Below are 19,774 nucleotides of genomic sequence, written 5' to 3' on the forward strand. Positions count from 1 at the left end.
CTCTCTCTGGGACAGACTGTGCTGGATCTCTCTCTCTCTCGGACAGACTGTGGTGGATCTTTTTCTGTCTGACACAGACTGTGCTGGATCTCTGTCTCTGGGACAGACTGTGGTGTATCACTCTCTCTCTCTCGGACAGTCTGTGCTGGATCTCTCTCTCTCTCTCTCTGGGACAGACTGTGCTGGATCTCTCTCTCTCTCGGACAGACTGTGGTGGATCTTTTTCTGTCTGACACAGACTGTGCTGGATCTCTGTCTCTGGGACAGACTGTGGTGTATCACTCTCTCTCTCTCGGACAGTCTGTGCTGGATCTCTCTCTCTCTCTCTCTGGGACAGACTGTGCTGGTTCCCTCTCTCTGTCTGGGTCAGACTGTGCTGGATCTCTCTATATCTCTCTCTCTGGGTCAGACTGTGCTGGATCATCTCTCTCTGGGACAGACTGTGCTGGATCTCTCTCTCTCTCTCGGACAGACTGTGGTGGATCTTTTTCTGTCTGACACAGACTGTGCTGGATCTCTGTCTCTGGGACAGACTGTGGTGTATCACTCTCTCTCTCTCGGACAGTCTGTGCTGGATCTCTCTCTCTCTCTCTGGGACAGACTGTGCTGGATCAATCTCTCCCTCGGGGACAGACTGTGTTGGATCACTCTCTCTCTCTCTCCCTCTGGGACAGATTGTGCTGGATCACTCTCTCTCTCTCTGAGAGAGACTGTGCTGGTTCCCTCTCTCTGTCTGGGTCAGACTGTGCTGGATCACTCTCTCCCTCTGGGACAGACTGTGTTGGATCACTCTCTCTCTCCATCGGGGACAGACTGTGCTGGATCTCCCTCTCTCTGGGACAGTCTGTGCTGGTTCCCTCTCTCTCTCTCTCTCTCTCCGGGACAGATGTGCTGGATCACTCTCTCTGGAACAGACTGTGCTGGTTCCCTCACTCTCTCTGGGACAGACTGTGCTGGATCTCCCTCTCTCTGGAACAGACTGTGCTGGTTCCCCCTCTGCCTTCGGGATAGACTGTGGTGGATCACTCTCTCTCTGGGACAGACTGTGCTGGATCACTCTCTGGAACAGACCGTGCTGGTTCCCTCTCTCTCTCTCTGGGAGAGACTGTGCTGGATCTCTCTCTCTGGGACAGACTGTGCTGGATGTCTCTCTCCCTCTCTCTGGGACAGACTGTGCTGGATCACTCTCTCTGGAACAGACCGTGCTGGTTCCCTCACTCTCTCTCTCTCTCTCTCTGGGAGAGACTGTGCTGGATCTCTCTCACTGGAACAGACTGTGCTCGATGTCTCTCTCTCTCTCTGGGACAGGCTGTGCTGGATCTCTCTCTCTCTCTATCTGGGACAGACTGTGCTGGATCACTCTGCCTCTGGGACAGACTGTGTTGGATCACTCTCTCTCTCTCCCTCTGGGACAGACTGTGCTGGTTCCCTCTCTCTCACTCCGGGACAGACTGTGCTGGATCACTCTCTCTGGGACAGACTGTAATGGAACTGTCTCTCTCTCTCTCTCTCTGGGACAGACTGTGCTGGATCTCTCCCTCTCTGGGACAGACTGTGCTGGATCTCTCCCTCTCTGGGACAGACTGTAATGGAACTGTCTCTCTCTCTCTCTCTCTGGGACAGACTGTGCTGGATCATCTCTCTCTGGGACAGATTGCTGAATCACTCTCTCTCTCTCGCCCTCGGCAACAGACTGTGCTGGATCTCCCTCTCTCTGTGGGTCAGACTGTGTTGGATCATCTCTCTCGACTATGCTGGATCTCTCTCTCTCTCTCGCCCTCAGGGACAGACAGTGCTAGATCACTCTCTCTCTCTGGGACAGACTGTGCTGGATCACTCTCTCTCTCTCTGGGACAGACTGTGCTAGATCACACTCTCTCTCTCTCTCCCTCCCACGGGGACAGACTGTGCTGGATCTCCCTCTCTCTGTGGGTCAGACTGTGTTGGATCATCTCTCTCGACTGTGCTGGATCTCTCTCTCTCTCTCGCCCTCAGGGACAGACAGTGCTGGATCACTCTCTCTCTCCGGGACAGGCTGTGCTGGATCACTCTCTCTCTGGGACAGGCTATGCTGGATCACTGTCTCTCTGGGACAGAATGTGCTGGACCACTATCTCTCTGGGACAGACTGTGCTGAATCACTCTCTCTCTCTGGGACAGGCTATGCTGGATCACTGTCTCTCTGGGACAGAATGTGCTGGATCTCTCTCTGGGATAGACTGTGCTGGATCTCTCTCTCTCTCTCTCTCTCTGGGACAGGCTGTGCTGTATCTCTCTCTCTCTATCTGGGACAGACTGTGCTGGATCACTCTGCCTCTGGGACAGACTATGCTCGTTCCCTCTCTCTCTCTGGGACAGACTGTGCTGGATCTCTCTCTCTGGGACAGACTGTGCTGGATGTCTCTCTCTCTCTCCGGGATAGACTGTGCTGGATCACTCTCTCTCTGGGACAGACTGGGCTGGATCACTCTCTCCCTCTGGGACAGACTGTGCTGGATCACTGTCTCTCTGGGACAGACTGTGCTGGACCACTATCTCTCTAGGACAGACTGTGCTGGATCTCTCTCTCTGGGACAGACTGTGCTGGATGTCTCTTTCTCTCTCTGGGACAGGCTGTGCTGGATCTCTCTCTCTCTATCTGGGACAGACTGTGTTGGATCACTCTGCCTCTGGACAGACTGTGCTGGTTCCCTCTCTCTCTCCGGGAATGACTGTGCTGGATCGCGCTCTCTGGAACAGACTGTGCTGGATCAATCTCTCCCTCTGGGACAGACTGTGCTGGATCACTCTCTTCCTCTGGGACAGACTGTGCTGGATCTATCTCTCCCTCGGGGACAGACTGTGCTGGATCTCCCTGTCTCTCTGGGACAGACTGTGCTGGATCACTCTCTCTGTCTGGGACAGACTGTGGTGTATCACTCTCTCTCTCGGACAGTCTGTGCTGGATCTCTCTCTCTCTGGGACAGACTGTGCTGGATCACTGTCTCTCTGGGACAGACTGTGCTGGACCACTCTCTCTCTCTGGGACAGACTGTGCTGAATCACTCTCTCTCTCTCTCTGGGACAGACTGTGCTGGATCTCTCTCTCACACTCTCTCTGGGACAGGCTGTGCTGGATCACTATATCTCTCTGGATCACTATATCTTTGGGAGAAAGTGAGGACTGCAGATGCTGGAGATCAGAGCTGTAAAATGTGTTGCTGGAAAAGCGCAGCAGGTCAGGCAGCATCCAAGGAGCAGGAGAATCGACGTTTCGGACATAAGTCCTGAAGAAGGGCTTAAGCCCAAAACGTCAATTCACCTGCTCCTTGGATGCTGCCTGACCTGCTGCGCCTTTCCAGCAACACATTTTCAGCAATATCTCTCTGGGACAGACTGTGCTGGATCTCCCTCTCTCTGGGACAGTTTGTGCTGGATCTCTCTCTCTGTGGGACAGACTGTGCTGGATCTCCCTATCTCTCTCTCTGGGTCAGACTGTGCTGTATCATCTCTCTCTGGGACAGACTCTGCTGGATCACTCTCTCTCTCTTGCCGTCGGCGACAGACTGTGCTGGATCTCCCTCTCTCTGTGGATAAGACTGTGCTGGATCATCTCTCTCTGGGACAGACTGTGCTGGATCACACTCTCTCTCTGGGACAGACTGTGCTGGATATCTCTCTCTTTCTGGGACAGACTGTGCTGTATCATCTCTCTCTGGGACAGACTCTGCTGGATCACTCTCTCTCTCTCTCCCTCGGCGACAGACTGTGCTGGATCTCCCTCTCTCTGTGGATAAGACTGTGCTGGATCATCTCTCTCTGGGACAGACTGTGCTGGATCACACTCTCTCTCTGGGACAGACTGTGCTGGATATCTCTCTCTTTCTAGGACAGACTGTGCTGTATCATCTCTCTCTGGGACAGACTCTGCTGGATCACTCTCTCTCTCTCTCCCTCTGGGACAGACTGTGCTGGATCTCCCTCTCTCTGTGGATAAGACTGTGCTGGATCATCTCTCTCTCTCTGGGACAGACTGTGTTTGTTTACGGTTGTTTTTGAGGAAATGTGCCCAACCCCTTCACAAACAGACCAACAGTTTCCATGCGGCCCTCTGTCGCTATTTACCTCATTGTCTATGAGCGCCTCGACCCGGGGATCGCTATGGGACATCCTGGGGATGTCCTTGGTGGCGAAGGTGTACTTCCTCAGCTGGACCTCGCTCCATTCCCGGTTTACATCCGCACTCCGCTCCGCCATGTCCCGCCGCCGCTTTCCCAGGAGTCCGGTTCCGTGATCGACACCCACCAACCGACAGCCTCCCGTCACTTCAAATCCACCAACAAAAGTAAGTCCTCACCGGAACCTAACCGTAGCGCCGCCGAGCTCGAACGCCGCGGACAGGGCGCTGCGGCCTCGACCGAAACCGGTCATCTGCCGGCACACCGCCCCCGTCTGTCCGGAGGACCACATCGCCGACCACGGCCTCATCCCGCCGAAGGGCGAGTGACAGAAACTGAGCACAGGCCGCCCCCTAGAGGCCGGGAAGAATCCGTCCGCCCCTGAGTGCCCACTGAACTCAGCAACCGTAGTCACTCAATACTCATGCGCACGACTCCTTCGGCCTCCAGCGCCTGCGCAGTGAAAGTTCCACCGCCGTCGTCACTTGTTTTGAGCCTGCGCTGTAAAGGGAAGAGAAATGGCGCTGCGAGGCAGTTGGCTTCGCTTCCTGAGCCGGGATGTAAGGAAGAGCCTGCAATTGGCACGGAGTTCGGACAAGTATATCCGCGCTGGTGAGTACTGGTCATTAAACTGTCGGTAATAAAGGCCGGTAGTAATATGGAAGTCGACGAAAGTGCGGTAACCTTGAGACAAACCAGGGTCAGGTTATGCATAGGACATTTGAATTAGCCTCAGATGTTTCTCTCATCAAAAAGGGATGTTGTAAATCAGAAGTGAAAACACAAGTTGCTGGAAAAGCTCAGCAGGTCTGACAGCATCTGTGGAGAGAAACCAAGCTTTAATTCTTTCATAGATGTTGCCAGACCTGCTGAGCTTTTCCAGCAACTTGTGTTTTTGGTTCAAATGCTTCTCTGTTAATCAAAGCTCTCAGGTAGATGCAGTGACAGATACTCGAGTTATTATCAGTAGGAGATTGCAAAACGAGCTAATATTAGGTCTATAACGTCTCATTGTTAATTCTCAACCTGGCTGAGTAGAATAGTAACAATTACAGCCTTAATGAGAAACATACTTAAATTTGTGCACTTTATGTGGGCTAATACTTAAAGTTGTTTATTGGATAAGATGTTAAACTGTGTCATTATCTATCTTTTCAGGTGTATGTAACGAGTACAGAGGTTCGCCAGCTAAGCTGGCTAACATCTATTCCTCAAAGTGCACCAATGGTACCCTTATTTAAATTGTAATATGGATACACTGATCATGAAAGTTGAAATTGAAAGACCAAAAATAATTCTTAAAAACTGACACCCTGGAAAGATAATATTTGTACTTTTTTCTATTTAATCAGAGCTAAAACAGTATAGATAAATCTGTCAGAGAAAAGTAGAGAGCAGTGGAAAGTGGTGTTGGTGTCCAGTGTCATCAAATGGTGCCTAGTGACAATTGATATGTGAGGATGGGTAAGACAGATGAATGTGGCAAACTAAGGCAGAAACAGTAAGCCTGATTTCCTGATGAAGGGCTTATGCCAGAAACATTGATTCTCCTGCTCTTTGGATGCTGCTTGACCTGCTGTGCCTTTCCAGCACCACACTTTCGGTTCTGCTATAATGTGACAGTTGTGTTCCTCTGCAACCCTGTGCTATAGAAAATCGCACTGTGTAAGATCGCTATAGAAAATTACTATAACTGGTCAGTAGAAAGTTTGCATTATCCAAACAGCATCTACAATTCATCAATTGTGTTATAGCCAATTTGAGTTAACAAAAAGTGCATTATACCAGAATTACTTGTAAAGGCAGAAAGTATTGGACATACTCAGTAGGGTCAGGCAGCATCTGTAGAAAGAAACAATCTTAATATTTCAGGTCAATTATGAAGCTGCTGAGTATTTCTAGTATTTTTCCACTTTTATACCTACAATGTCAATATGTCTTTAAATGACCCCTTCAACATTGGTGTGTGACTTAAGATGTTTGTCAGAGGTGTTCTTAAAGATGAACTGAAAGGGAGATGTTAGGAAAGATGACCAGAAGATCAATACAGATGCTGCTTTTCGCAAAGTATTAAAGATGCATCAAGACAGAGGGGATGAGGAACAGAAGTCCAGATCTATCTTTTTTGCCAACTTCCCTGCCAAAACAATCTCCACTTTGGCTGAGGCAAAGATGCTGGTCCTGAAAGCATCTTAGCCACTACTGGGATTAAACCCAATATTCTGTGTACCAAGCTGGCCATCCAGCCTACTGAAAAAAGGCTAGATTTTGTTTTGTATTTTGGCAAATCAACACACTATAAAACATAGGAGCAAAACTCTGCTGTTTGACCCATTCAGTGCAATTGTAGTTGATCTGATAAGCCTCAACTCTACTTGCCTGCCTTATTCCTATAATCCTTAATCTCATTATTCTAGCAGACTCGCCTCTTGGTCGTTTGTTCTGTGTCAGACTACTCTCCTACGAACCTGACCTTGAGAATTTTTTAAAACACCCTTGAATACACTTAACAACCCAGCCTTGATAACCTTCTGCAATAAAGAAATCCACAGATTCACTTGCTCCTTAGAGAGGTTATTCCTCCTCATCTGTGTTACCTTTAGACCTGAGATTATGTCTTCTAAATCTAAAATTTCCAACAGGAGAAACAATCTTTCTATATGTACCCTGTAAAACCCCCTAAGAATCATGTTTTGATAAGGTCTCCTGTCATTCTGTAAAACTGAGTACAAGGTTAAACAATTCAACCTCTCTTCATAGGTATTCCTTCCACCCTCCTTCCTGAAGAAGGGCTCATGCCCGAAACGTCGATTCTCCTGCTCCTTGGATGCTGCCTGACCTGCTGCGCTTTTCCAGCAACACATTTTCAGCATCCAGCCTATTGAGCCAACTACTTCTATGTCTGTCCCCCAAGGAGCTGAGTTGCTATGTCAATGTACAACTTTGTGTTGTAGTTTGGGGATATGGATAATGATGTCACAAGTTCCAATTTTCTTGCCATCACATAATGGAGCAGTAACTTCTCTTGCTCCTAACTCCCTGCCACTAGCATATGTTAGGTAGATATCCAGGTTCACACTCAGTGGTTTTGTAGTGAATGCACCTTTTGTGGTCAAATTCTAGATTACTGAAACAAATATTTACAGCATAGAAGGAGACTTTTCAACTTTCCAGGTCTGTGCTAGCTGACAAAGAACGTTTATGTCCAATCCATTTTTCAGCTCTTGGTCCATAGTTTTGTCGAAACAGCCCTTTTGTGGATATATCAAAGATGTTTAAATCAGATGAGGGTTTACCACACATTCAGGTAGTGAGTAATCATGGAGCAAAGTCATCTTACGACATTGCTCGGATGAACTGAAGAGGGTGGGGGTAAATGCAAAAAAAAAAGTAAAACAAAAACATCCTGGTAGATGTACAGCTACAAGAGGTTGCTGCAATATGGAGGGATGAGATCATTGAAAGAATTTAAACACAAGAATTATCATTTTAAGTTAGTTGTTTTGGAACCAGGATTCAGTGACGATAGAGGTGTTTGCACTGGGATTTGTGTGAAATAGATTGGAAACATTGTTGGATAAACTCCAGTTTACAGCAAGTGGAAGAGATATGATGGATCGATGAGCTTTGGGAAAGTTTTTAGTCTTAAGGTGAGAAAGGCGTGGATGAGGACTTGAGCAGCAGGTGGAGTAAGATGGATTGGAGAAGGGCTGTGTTGTTGGCAGTGTTGGGGGTGTGTTAGAAGTTCACTTCTGCTCAGTTGTTCCAGCAATATGTCTTTTCACATGCATACTGGACTGTAGCCTGGAGCTATAAACATATTTCTTTCCTTTCCATGGAAGACCAAAAATCTCTGCTCTTGCTGTGTGTTGTAAGATTTCGCATGTTGATAATCAACTTGTTTGGCTGTATTATGATTGTGTAAGTACATAAGTACACAGTGCTAATAAATGTGGGCTGAAAGCTGTTGTCCTCCTGTTCCTGTGGCTCTGTTTACAATTATTAAAGTGTGCACCTAGACAGGAATGGGAGATATATCTTTCAAAAAAAGGGCAGGTGAAAGATTTACTTTGTTATTTTTGTTAATGCTTTATGCTTTTTTTCATAGCCTCCAGCATTTCTAAGGATATGCTGCCAGGTCCACATCCTAGAACACCAGAGGAAAGAGCACAAGCAGCAGAAAAATACAATATGAGGGTGGAAGATTATGAACCATATCCTGATGATGGAATGGGGTGAGTTTATTTGTGCAAAGCAAGTTTCCTTTCAGATAAGGAAAATCAGAAGTGTACCAAATTTCACACATTGTTAGGAAAATATGTAATCAAATGCTACGGTAGCAAGGATTAACTTGTCAAAATTCATTCATAGGATGTGGGCATTTGTTGGTATGGCCAGCATTTACTGCCCATCCTTAGTTGCTCTTGAAAAAATAATGAGTTGCATTCTTTACTACAATTGAGTGGGTTCCTAGAGATTTCAGAGGGGACTTCAGTGTCACCCACAATTCTGCGAATCCAAATCAGACCTATGCCAGATTGCCAAATGTGGGTGACACTAAAGATTTCCTTCCCTGGGGAGACATATTGAACAAATTTTGTTGTGTATTTTGGCAAATGAATACACTATAAAACATAGAAGCAAAATTCCGCCGTTTGACCCACTCAGTGCAATTGTAGTTGATCTGATAAGCCTCAACTCGACTTGCCTGCCTTATTTCTATACTCCTTAATCTCACTAAAGTTCTGTTTATCTCACCCTTGAATACACTTAACAACCCAGCCTTGATAACCTTCTGCAATAAAGAAATCCATAGATTCACTAGCTCCTTAGAGAAGTTATTCCTCCTCATCTCTGTCTTACCTTTTAGACCTGAGATTATGTCTTCTAAATCTAAAATTTCCAACAGGAGAAACAATATTTCTATATGTACCCTGTAAAACCCCCTAAGAATCATCATGTTTTGATAAGGTCTCCTGTCATTCTGTAAAACTGAGTACAAGGCTAAACAATTCAACCTCTCTTCATAGGTATTCTTTCCACAACCAAGGTCAGCCTAGTGAACCTTCTCCAGACTACCTCCAATGATGATATATCTTTGATTAGAAATTGGGGCAAAGAATGTCTGTCATATTCCAGCTATGGTCTGACTAGTGCTTGAATAGTTTAGCAAGAAATCCCTATTCTTATGTTATTCCCTTTAAAATAAAAAGTTATGTTCTATTTGCTTTCGTTATTATCTGTCAAAAGTGGATGTTTTGTGATCTTTTGTGATTCCTGCATGAGAAATCCCAAATCCCTCTGTGCTGCAGCTTTCTTTAGTCTTCCCTTTTAAATAATATTCAGCTCATCTATTCTTCCTGCCAAAGTGCACAATTTCATATTTTCCTACTTGTATTCCATCTGCCAAGATTTCGCTCACTTGCTCAACCTGTCTATTGTTCTCAAGACTCCATGTCACTTTTGCTACCTTCCTTTTTGTTATTTGCAAACTGGTGGTGTTATGTTTTATTTCCTCATCCAAGTCATTAATATAAATACTCATGTAAATAATTGTGGCCACAGCACTGATCCCTGTGGCACTCCAGTGGTTACAAAGTTGCTGTTCTAAAAATGCCCCTTTACCCCAGCTCTCTGTCTTCTATTATTTAGCCAATCCTCTATCCATGTTGATATACTACTCCATGGGCTGTTATTTTTATTAAGTATCATAAGCTTATCTCATGCCTTTTGGAATTCTTAACTATTAAGTCTATTGATTCCCTTGTCTTTATTGTATTTGTTACCCCCTCAAAAAACTCTAATAAATTTGTCAGGTATGATTTCCCCCTCATGGAGCCATGTTGACTCTGCTTTATTATATCCTGTATTTCTAAATGCTCTGTTGCATCCTTTATGATGAACACTAACATTTTTCCAATGACATATGTTGTGCTAACTGGCCAGTAGTTTCATGGGAGATGCATACTGGGAGAATGGGAGGACATGTACAAAAGAGGAAGGTGAGGGTTTTTTTTTGAGGGTCTGAAACAAACCACTAAAGCAATGAGAGGAGTGGATATGAGAGGGAGTGAGAGAACGGATAAAGTGGAAAATAAATAGAAAAGTGGTAGAAGATGGAAAAAATGTTCGTACAAGTTGAGAGATGCAAAAAGATAGTGAGACTGATATTTTAGAAGGTATTTTTGTCTATCAACAGTGCTGGAAGATATTAAGTCAGCCTTTTAAAACAGTATGCTGTATGTGCAAATTTTGCTGTTCTGCTGACTTGCAGAGGATAGATCCTGGCTTCCTGTGAAGTACATTTATTGAACTAAATAATAATGGAAATGTCTACTGGATAAATATCCCATTTAATTAGAGTTCAAATTAGTTTCTCTGTTTATGAGAATAACAAATTAGCAGATTTTCCAATGAATATTTTGTAGGGGTCCAAATATCTGTTTGAAGAAATTATTTCACTGGAAAATTAACTCTGCAGTTATGGTCTGCTGGACAATGCACCCAGACTATTGAGTTTTTTTTTTCATTTGACACTGACCATTATTCGTTCCTTCCCTTCCATTTTCTGTCTTATACTGGTCAGATCCAGCATAACTATTTCAGTTGAGGTTATTTTAGAGTAAAGCTACAAGTTTATTTTCCTCATAATAGATTTGGGGACTATCCAAAACTACCAGACCGGTCGCAACAAGAGCGAGATCCATGGTACACGTGGGATGAGCCTGACCTTCGAAGAAACTGGGGTGAACCGGTAAGTGACAATGAGACCGTAAGACATAGGAGCACAATTAGGCCATTCGGCCCATCAAGTCTGCTCCGCCATTCAATCATGGCTGATAAATTTTTCAACCTCATTCTCCTGCTTACTCCTCATAACCTTTGACCCCCTTGACAATCAAGAACCTATCTATCTCTGTTTTAAATGTACTCAATGACCTGGCCTCCACAGTCTTCTGTGGCAATGAATTCCACAAATTTGCCACTCTCTGCCTGAAGAAGTTTCCCTTTATCTTCATTCTAAACGATCTTCCCTTTGTTCTAAGACTGTGCCCTCAGGTCAGAGTCTCTCCTGCCAATGGAAACATTTTCCCAACATCTAGTCAGTCCAGGGCATACAGTATTCTATAAGTTTCATATAGATCCTCCTAATTCCATAGAGTATAATGAGTATGCAGAGTGTCCATGTAGCATTCATACCCAATTGAGAACTTTACATTTTTATAAAGTATTGAATTCCTGAAGCCTTGTTCTCTGGTTATTATAATTTTCCAAGAAAATAATGGTTCAAAAATCCCAAGTGTCTTTTCATTTAACTCTGTTTGCATCACGGTTCACAATAAATCCTAATTCACTGTAGGCTTGTGCAGTTTAAAGCAAGGAACATTGGACACAAATTATGAGTGAGGGGACTTTTCTTTTCTACCTAATTTATTATGATTATCCTGGTCAAGATAGTTAATTAGGTAAAAACTGGGAATCAAACATGGACTCTTCCTGGCGGTATGCATTGGCTAAAATAAGACAGAGGATGAGATCTTGTATTTATGAAACACCTTTATGACCTCAGAATGTTCAGACATGTTTCACAGTCATTGTCTCCAAATAGTTGACCTATATTAGGGAAAGATGGATGTCTGTTCACAGAGAAAGGCTTTGCTAACAGTTCCAAGTCGAATGACCAACCAACTTGTTTGGGCATTGGTTGAGAGATAAATGTTGGCTGGGATATTGGCACAACATCTGGAAGAGTTACCATGGAATATTTTAAATCCGCTTGAACAAGCATTCAGGATACCATCTCGGTTTACCATCTCAGCAAAAAAATGGCATTTCTGACAATGCCACATTCCCTCAGTATCTGCTGAGTAAGATACATTAAGGTGAAGGAGCTTTGGGTAACAAGGGATGCAGAACATCTAGTCAAGAGGAAGAAGGAATCTTGCTTCAGGTTGAGAAGGCACTGATCAGACAGGGCTCCAGAGGGTTAAAAGGTAGCCAGGATGGAAGAATATATTAGGAGAGCTAGAACAGAGCATGAAAAAGCTCTAGAAGGTAGGATTAAGGAAAACCATAAGGCATTCTACACTTGTGAGGAACAAGAGGATGGCCACAGTGAGAGTAGGGCCGATAAGGAATAGTGGAAGGAACTTCTGCCTGGACCCAGAGGAGGTAGGGAAGGTCCTTTAATGAATACTTTGCTTCAATATTCACTCCTGAGAGGGGCCTTGTCGTTTGTGAGGACAGCATGAAACAGGCTGTTATGTTTCATGTTGCAGTTGTATAAGACTCTGGTGCGGCCGCATCCGTATGGAGTCAGCTATTATGAGGGGGCATAGCTTTAAATTAAGGGGGAGTTGGTATAGGACAGATGTTAGGGGTAGGTTCTTTACTCAGCGAGTCGTGAGTTCATGGAATGCCCTGCCAGTAGCAGTGGTGGACTCTCCCTCATTATGGGCATTTAAGCGGGCATTGGATAGGCAAATGGAGGATAGTGGGCTAGTGTAGGTTAGGTGGGCTTGGATCGGCGCAACATCGAGGGCCGAAGGGCCTGTACTGCGCTGTATTCTTCTATGTTCTATGTTTGAATAAGTTGATGTTAAGGAGGAGGATGTGCAGAAAACTTTGAAAAACAGGATAAATAAGTGCCCTGGGCCAGATAGGAAATACCCAAGGTTACTACCGGAAGCAAGGAAAGAGATTGCATCCTCACTGGCCATTGGAGTAGTGTCAGATGATTGGAGGATGGCAAATGTTATTCCCTTGTTCAAGAAAGGGAATAAGGATAACCCTGGGAATTACAGACCAGTCAGTCTTATGTCTGTAGTGGGCAAATTATTGGGGAGGATTCTGAGAGACAGGATTTATAATTCCTTGGAAAAGCATAGTTTGATTAGAGATAGTCAGCATGGCTTTGTGAGGAGCAAGTCATGCTTCACAAGCCTCATTGAATTATTTGAGGATGTGCCAAAACACACTGAAAATAGAGCAGAGGATGTGGTGTACATAGATTTTAGCAAGGCATTAGATGAGGTTCCAATGGTAGGCTTATTCAGAAAGTAATGAGGCATGGCATACAGGGAAATTTGGCTGTCTGGATACAGAATTGGCTTGCTCATAGGAGACCGAGTGTGGTAGTAAATGGAAAGTATTCAGCTTGGAGCTTGGTGACCAGTGGTGTTCTGCAGGAATCTGTTCTGGGACCTTTGCTCTTCGTGATTTTTATAAAATGATTTGGATGAGTAAGTGGGTTAGTAACTTTGTCGATGACACAAAGGTTGGTGGATAGTGAGGAAGGCTGTTGTAGATTGCAACGAAATTCACAGGATGCAGAACTGGACTGATAAGTGGCAGATGGAGTTCAACTGGGAAAAGTGTGAACTGATTCAGTTTGAAAGGTTAAATTTGAATGCAGAATACAGGGTTTTAGATTAGATTGGATTAGATTAGATTAGATTACTTAGATTACTTAGTGTGGAAACAGACCCTTCGGTCCAACAAGTCCACACTGACCCTCTGAAGACCACGCAGACCCATTCCTCTACATTTACCCCTTCACCTAACACTACAGGCAATTTAGCTTGGCCAATTCACCTAAGCTGCACATTTTTGGAATGTGGGAGGAAACCGGAGCACCCGGTTAAAGGCAGGATCCTTGGCTACATGGAGGAACAGAGGGATCTTGGGGTCCACCTACATAGATCTCTCAAAGTTGCCACCCAAGTTGATGGGGTTGTTAAGAAAGTGTATGGTATGTTGGCTTTAATTAGTAGGAGGAATGAGTTTAAGAGCCGTGAGGTTGCAGCTCTATAGAGCCCTGGTTAGACTATACTTGGAATATAGTGTTCAGTTCTGATTGCCTTATTATAGGAAGGAACTGGAAGTTTTAGAGAGGGTGCAAAGGAGATTTACCAGGATGCTACCTGGACTGGAGGGCATGTCTTATGAAGAAAGGTTGAGGGAGCTAGGGCTTTTCTCATTGGAGCGATAAAGGTAAGAGGTGACTTGATAGAGGTGTACAAGATGGTGAGAGACATTAATACAGTGGATAGCCAGAAACTCTTTCCCAGGGCAGAAATGGCTATCATAAGGGGACATAATTTTGAGGTGATTGGAGGAAGGTTTAGGGGAATTGTCAGAGATCGGTTCTTTACACACGGAGTGGTGGGTGTGTGGAATGCACTGCCAGTGGTAGTAGTAGAGTCAGATACATTCGTGACTTTAAGCGACTCTTGGATAAGCACATGGACGATAGTAAAATGAAGGGTATTTAGGTTCATTTGACCTTAGATTGGGATAAAAGGTAGGCAGCTGAAAATGTGTTGCTGGAAAAGCGCAGCAGGTCAGGCAGCATCCAGGGAACAGGAGAATCGACGTTTCGGGCATAAGCCCTTCTTCAGGAATGAGGAAAGTTTGTCCAGCAGGCTAAGATAAAAGATAGGGAGGAGGGACTTGGGGGAGGGGCGTCGGAAATGTGATAGGTGAAAAGAGGTCAAAGTGAGGGTGCTTTTCCAGCAACACATTTTCAGCTCTGATCTCCAGCATCTGCAGACCTCACTTTCTCCATAAAAGGTAGGCACAACATCAAGGGCTGGAGGGCCTGTATTTTTCTCTGTTCTATTTTGCAGACTAAAATGATGGCCTCCAGATCTTGTAATTTGATTTGAATTTACAATGTGTGTTAGCACAAAACCTACATATGACTGAAACAACTTCATATTTTTTAATGGAGTTCAGAGTAATGGATCAGTGTCAGTTGTTAGCATTCTGTCTCTCACTCAAAAGTGTTAGGTTTGAGTCCCACAACAAACTTCAAGCATGTGTCCTAAGTACACTGTGGTATTGAGGAAATGTTGCATTCTGTGAAATACCAACTGTTATCTTCAAACATGAAGACATCATAATGTAAGAAAAGCTGAAGAGGTTTCTATTTCTTGGCCAATATACACCAGCAATGCAGCAGATCCACTGTTCAGTTTTTAAATATCATCAAATGATTTCAATATTACCCATCTAACAATAGTCTGTACAGTCTACAAAGTATCTTTTTTAAATGTGAGCTACTTTGCTACACTTACATTTTAAGTTTTTAAAATTGTTTAAAATTTCATTTAATAATTTTTTAAAATTGGTTTTCCTAGATGCACTGGGATTTTGACATGTACATTAGGAATCGTGTGGACACCTCTCCAAATCCTGTAGACTGGAATACTATGGTCAAAACGTTGGGTGGCTTTGTAGGCTTTATGCTGTTCATGTTCTTCCTTGGAGAGTTATTCCCTTCATATCAGCCTGTGGTAAGTTTTATTTATAAGATTTTTTTTAGCTGAGTTAACCTCTCATTTATGATCCTATTTTGTCTTATTGATTCACTACGGTCAATGCTCCTTTGAACTTTATTCTTTTAAAGCTGCAAACACATTACCCAAGATGACTTTCCATTTACCATCCAAGCTATTCTGAAATCAGCACATCTCTCCGTCACAGACCAGCAAACTATCCTGTTGGAAATCTGAAATAGAAAATACGAGAGATACTGAGCAAGCTTATCAATACCTATAGCAAGAGAAACTGTGAATATTTCAAGTTGATGACCTTTTGTCAGAACAGGGAAAAGTGAGGAGATATAAACAGTTATTAACTGAGCATTGAGATAGGAGAAAGGAGGAAAGAGCACAAGGAAAGGTCTCATGATAGACTTGGAAAGCAGAAAAGGTAAATGACAAAAAGTTTGTTGGTACAACGCATAATGAGAGAAGTAAAGAAACAAATGTTGGATCAAAAAGACATAATTGGCAATTATCACCATCTTTTTCTTGAAAAATTAAAAATGATTGTGATCTGAAATTAAATTCAAAGTAGAGATGAGTGTTAAAGTAATAACTTGAAGATACGTGTTCCTAAGTACACTGGTATTGAGGAAATGTTGCATTCTGTGAAATACCAACTGTTATCTTCAAACATGAAGACATCATATTGTAAGAAAAGCTGAAGAGGTTTCTATTTCTTGGCCAATGTACACCAGCAATGCAGCAGTACACCCCAGTCTAACACCGGTGTCTCCAAATTGTATCACAGGTAGACAGTGGTCAAGAAGGCATTTTGAAAACTTGCCTTCATTGTTCAGACCATTGATTTTAGGAATCAGGATGTCCTGTTACAGCTGCGAGTATTGTGCGCAATGCTGGTTGCCCTGGTATAAGAAGGATTCTATTAAATTGGAAAGGGTGCAAAAAGGATTCAAGATATAAGGAGAGGCTGGGATCTTTTTCTCTGGAAAGTAGGAGGTTGAGGGTGACCTTAGAGGTTTATAAAATCATGAGAGCAATAGGTAAGGTGAACAGCAAAAGTTTTTTCCTGTGGGTTGGGGAGTTCAAAACTAAGGAGAATAACTTTAAGGTGAGAGTAGTGAATCTGCACAGTTACTGCCTTTGCTGTTGAATTCATGTATCGCTGGAAAAGACTTGAGGGGCAACTTTTTCACCCAGAGGGTGGTACATGTATGGAATGAGCTGCCAGAGGAAGTGGTGGAGGCTAGTACAATTGCAACATTTAAAAGGCATCTGGATGGGTAAATGAATAGGAAGAATATGGGCCAGGTGCTGGCAAGTGGAACTAGATTGGGTTGGGATATCTGGTCAGCATGGACGATTTGATCTGAAGAGTTGTTTCCGTGCTGTACATCTCTACGACTCTGAGAAGAGAAAGATTTAAAAGGGACCTGAGGCGCAACTTTTTCATGCAGAGTGTGGTTTGCATGTGGAATAAACTGGCAGAGGAAGTGTTAGATGCAGGTATAGTTACAATACTTCTAAAGACATCTGGACAGATACATGAATAGATAATGTTTAGATGGATATGGGCCAAGTGCAGGAAAATGGGACTAGTTTAGTTTGAGAGACTTGGTTGGTGTGGAGAGTTGGACCAAAGGGTCTGTTTCCATGCTGTATGACTTTTTTTGTATAATTTACATGAGTTAAGAAACAAGACAACTATCTTTAGGAAGAGAGAAGAACAATATCCAAATGTAATGGAGTGGGATACATTGTCTTAACTGATATTTTACTTGAATTTTCTTTACAGGCTCCTAAACAGTATCCATACAATAAACTCTACCTGGAGAACGGAGGAGAACCTGACAAAGAAGTACCTGAAGTGAAAAATTATAAAATATGACCAGTCTTCTTTGTCTGATTGTCAGGCTCTATTCATTTTAGAATGGTCTCTTATTCTGTACAGCTAATATAATAAATATCTGAATATCAATGAAATGACTGACATCATATTTATGGAAAATAAAAAATGCAAACTTTTTTAAGGTTGTTCCATCATAACTGCAGGAACAAAGAAATAGACAACATTAAAGAATATAATTTACTATATTTTTGAAGTCTAAGCTTTCAACCAAAACACAATCTATAATTGTGGTTGATGGCTGCATTCAGTGTTTGAGTCATAACCTCTTTTAGCCACAGGAGCCAATGTGGCATTAATCTGATTGATTTGATCATGAGCAGCATGCCATTGTCTTCAGCTGTGAATCACAATTCAGTCTCTGATTTTAAGTCAAGATGAAAAGGAAACGAAAATGAGAAGTGATCTTATTAAAACATATAAGTTCCTAAGGGGACTTGACAGAGTGGATGCTGAAAAGATGTTTCCCATTTTGGAAGAAACTACAGCTCGGGAACTAGCTTTATAAAAAGGAGTCTTTGATATCAAATTGAGATGAGACTCTTTTTTTCCCACAAGGATGCTTAGTCTGAAGTTCTCTTTCTCCAGAAAGAAATGAAGGCAAAGTCATTGAATATTCTAATACAAAATTAGAAGTATCCTTTGTCAAACAAATCTAAGGGAGTCAAAGAGATAGACAGGAAAGTAGACTTGAGGCTAAAATCAAATCAGCCTTGACTTTATCAACTGTCAGAGCTCCTGTTTCTAATTCATATGTTTGTATGAAAAAAAATTAGTACATAGCTAAGCCAAACAGATATATTCAAAGCAATGAAACTATTTCAACCATTGAGAGCCACTAAATTGAAATAATATAGCACGTGGACATCAAACCTCTTTTTGTGAGGGGCCATGTATCAATTTCAACATTGTGTTGTCCCAGTTGAGTGGGACACAGATGACAAGCACCACAAATTCAACTGGCAAAACACAATGATCAAAGGGCAAGCTAAACTGGGGACAGCCAGAGAATTTCTAGAGGCATAGCACACATCCACTGACTCCATCAACAAACACAGACCTAGACCCAATATACAGCCACTACAATCAACAACCAACAACCAGAAGGAGCAGGAAATGAACCAAAAAGGCTAGAAGGCACAGTACTGCAGCGCTTCACAGGAGGCTCCAAAGCACTGAAGATGTCACCTAGATGGGACAAAATGTCTGCAAAACAACTTTCCAGCTCAGTGAACATGCCCGCAACCGGCACCCGAGCGACAAATCTTTGCTATCCTTATTCAAAGTTTGCATAGTTACAAAGGAACCCCACTGCATGAAAGTTTTCCTCCAGGCCACACGTTATTTGGACTTGGAAGTTTCTAGTCATTCCTTCATTATGGCTGGGTCAAAATCTTGGAACCATTGCCTAACAATATTGTGGATGTTCCTATGCCAAATGGACTGCAGCGATTCAAGAATACTGCTCACCACTACCTTCTCCAGGCAGTTAGGAATGAGCAATAAATGTTGGCCTAGCGAGCAAGGTTAACAGTGAAGAAAATTAATTTTTTAAAAACTTACTTTCATATTCTTACTGCACATCCAATCACAGACTGCCCTCTCCCACATTTGCTGCTGATAGGCTCACAACTGAATGTAAGGAATAGAAGCAGGTGAGAAACAACTAGTGCTTAGACAAGCAAAATCTCACTTCCATTCATCTGTACGTGAAAGTTGTTTGTCACTTGTTGGATGGTTGGATAGAAACCCTTGGAGGACTGGACCCTAGTCTGCAGGCTGCCATTGGCTAACATGGACATAACATCTTTAATACACCAAAATGTCCCAGGGCATTCCAACAACAAATGTAATTTACCTAATAGAAAACAAACTAATCAAGCAAACAGTGTTTCATACAGCAATGAGTGGTAATTTTATATGTTTATAGCATAAATATGTTGAAAGAAATCTGGATAGCAGCAAATTAATAAAATAAGCACATAACCAATAATGTAATACTTCAGCGCATCAAATTATTTTTGTAGGACAATCAAGACTCAACAATCAATTCTATTGTCACAGTTGATGACCATTAGCAACCATATCTTCAGTTACCTAAGCCTAAAGCTTTCAAATTAATGCCCCTTAATGTCTTTACCCTTTCGTACACTTTTTTTTAATCCACCCTTTGCCCACATATCTCAAGTGTTTCAGTGTCAGTTTCTTTTGTGGTTAAGAAAGCACGTAAGATACTTGCCTTTATTAGTCAAGATGCTACCTTAAGTTATCTTGGGAATGTGACTCAAAAGAAGTTCTGGGATTTACATATTAATGAATCAAAACTTGGGACCCCATTCTAAGCGATTAAAGATTTAACAGCAATCTAGGTTTGTTCAATACATGGCATCAGTTGTATGATACTTTGATCTTTTACTCTAAAT

The 19,774-nt window shown here is 43.0% G+C and overlaps 2 protein-coding genes across 3 annotated transcripts in view; one reads left to right on the forward strand and one right to left on the reverse strand.

Moving 5' to 3' along the window:
- The window catches only part of hif1an (hypoxia inducible factor 1 subunit alpha inhibitor), a 79,441-nt gene extending 75,198 nt beyond the window's left edge, over window positions 1–4,243 (reverse strand). For both annotated transcript variants that reach the window (XM_043678746.1, XM_043678745.1), the window contains exon 1: window positions 4,105–4,243. In XM_043678746.1, coding sequence (XP_043534681.1) covers window positions 4,105–4,236 — 132 coding nt within the window. In that variant the 5' untranslated portion in view covers window positions 4,237–4,243. The remainder of the gene's footprint in view (window positions 1–4,104) is intronic.
- A 78-nt stretch (window positions 4,244–4,321) lies between these two features.
- Window positions 4,322–17,423, forward strand: ndufb8 (NADH:ubiquinone oxidoreductase subunit B8). Its single transcript, XM_043678747.1, has 5 exons — window positions 4,322–4,769; window positions 8,266–8,392; window positions 10,812–10,911; window positions 15,299–15,454; window positions 17,241–17,423. The coding sequence occupies exons 1-5, from the start codon at window positions 4,676–4,678 to the stop codon at window positions 17,331–17,333; spliced, it is 570 nt and encodes a 189-aa protein (XP_043534682.1). The 5' UTR covers window positions 4,322–4,675; the 3' UTR covers window positions 17,334–17,423.
- The last annotated feature ends 2,351 nt before the right edge of the window (window positions 17,424–19,774 follow it).

The sequence above is a fragment of the Chiloscyllium plagiosum genome, chromosome 38 (assembly GCF_004010195.1).
Source record: "Chiloscyllium plagiosum isolate BGI_BamShark_2017 chromosome 38, ASM401019v2, whole genome shotgun sequence".
In the NCBI taxonomy this organism is placed as follows: Eukaryota; Metazoa; Chordata; class Chondrichthyes; order Orectolobiformes; family Hemiscylliidae; genus Chiloscyllium; species Chiloscyllium plagiosum.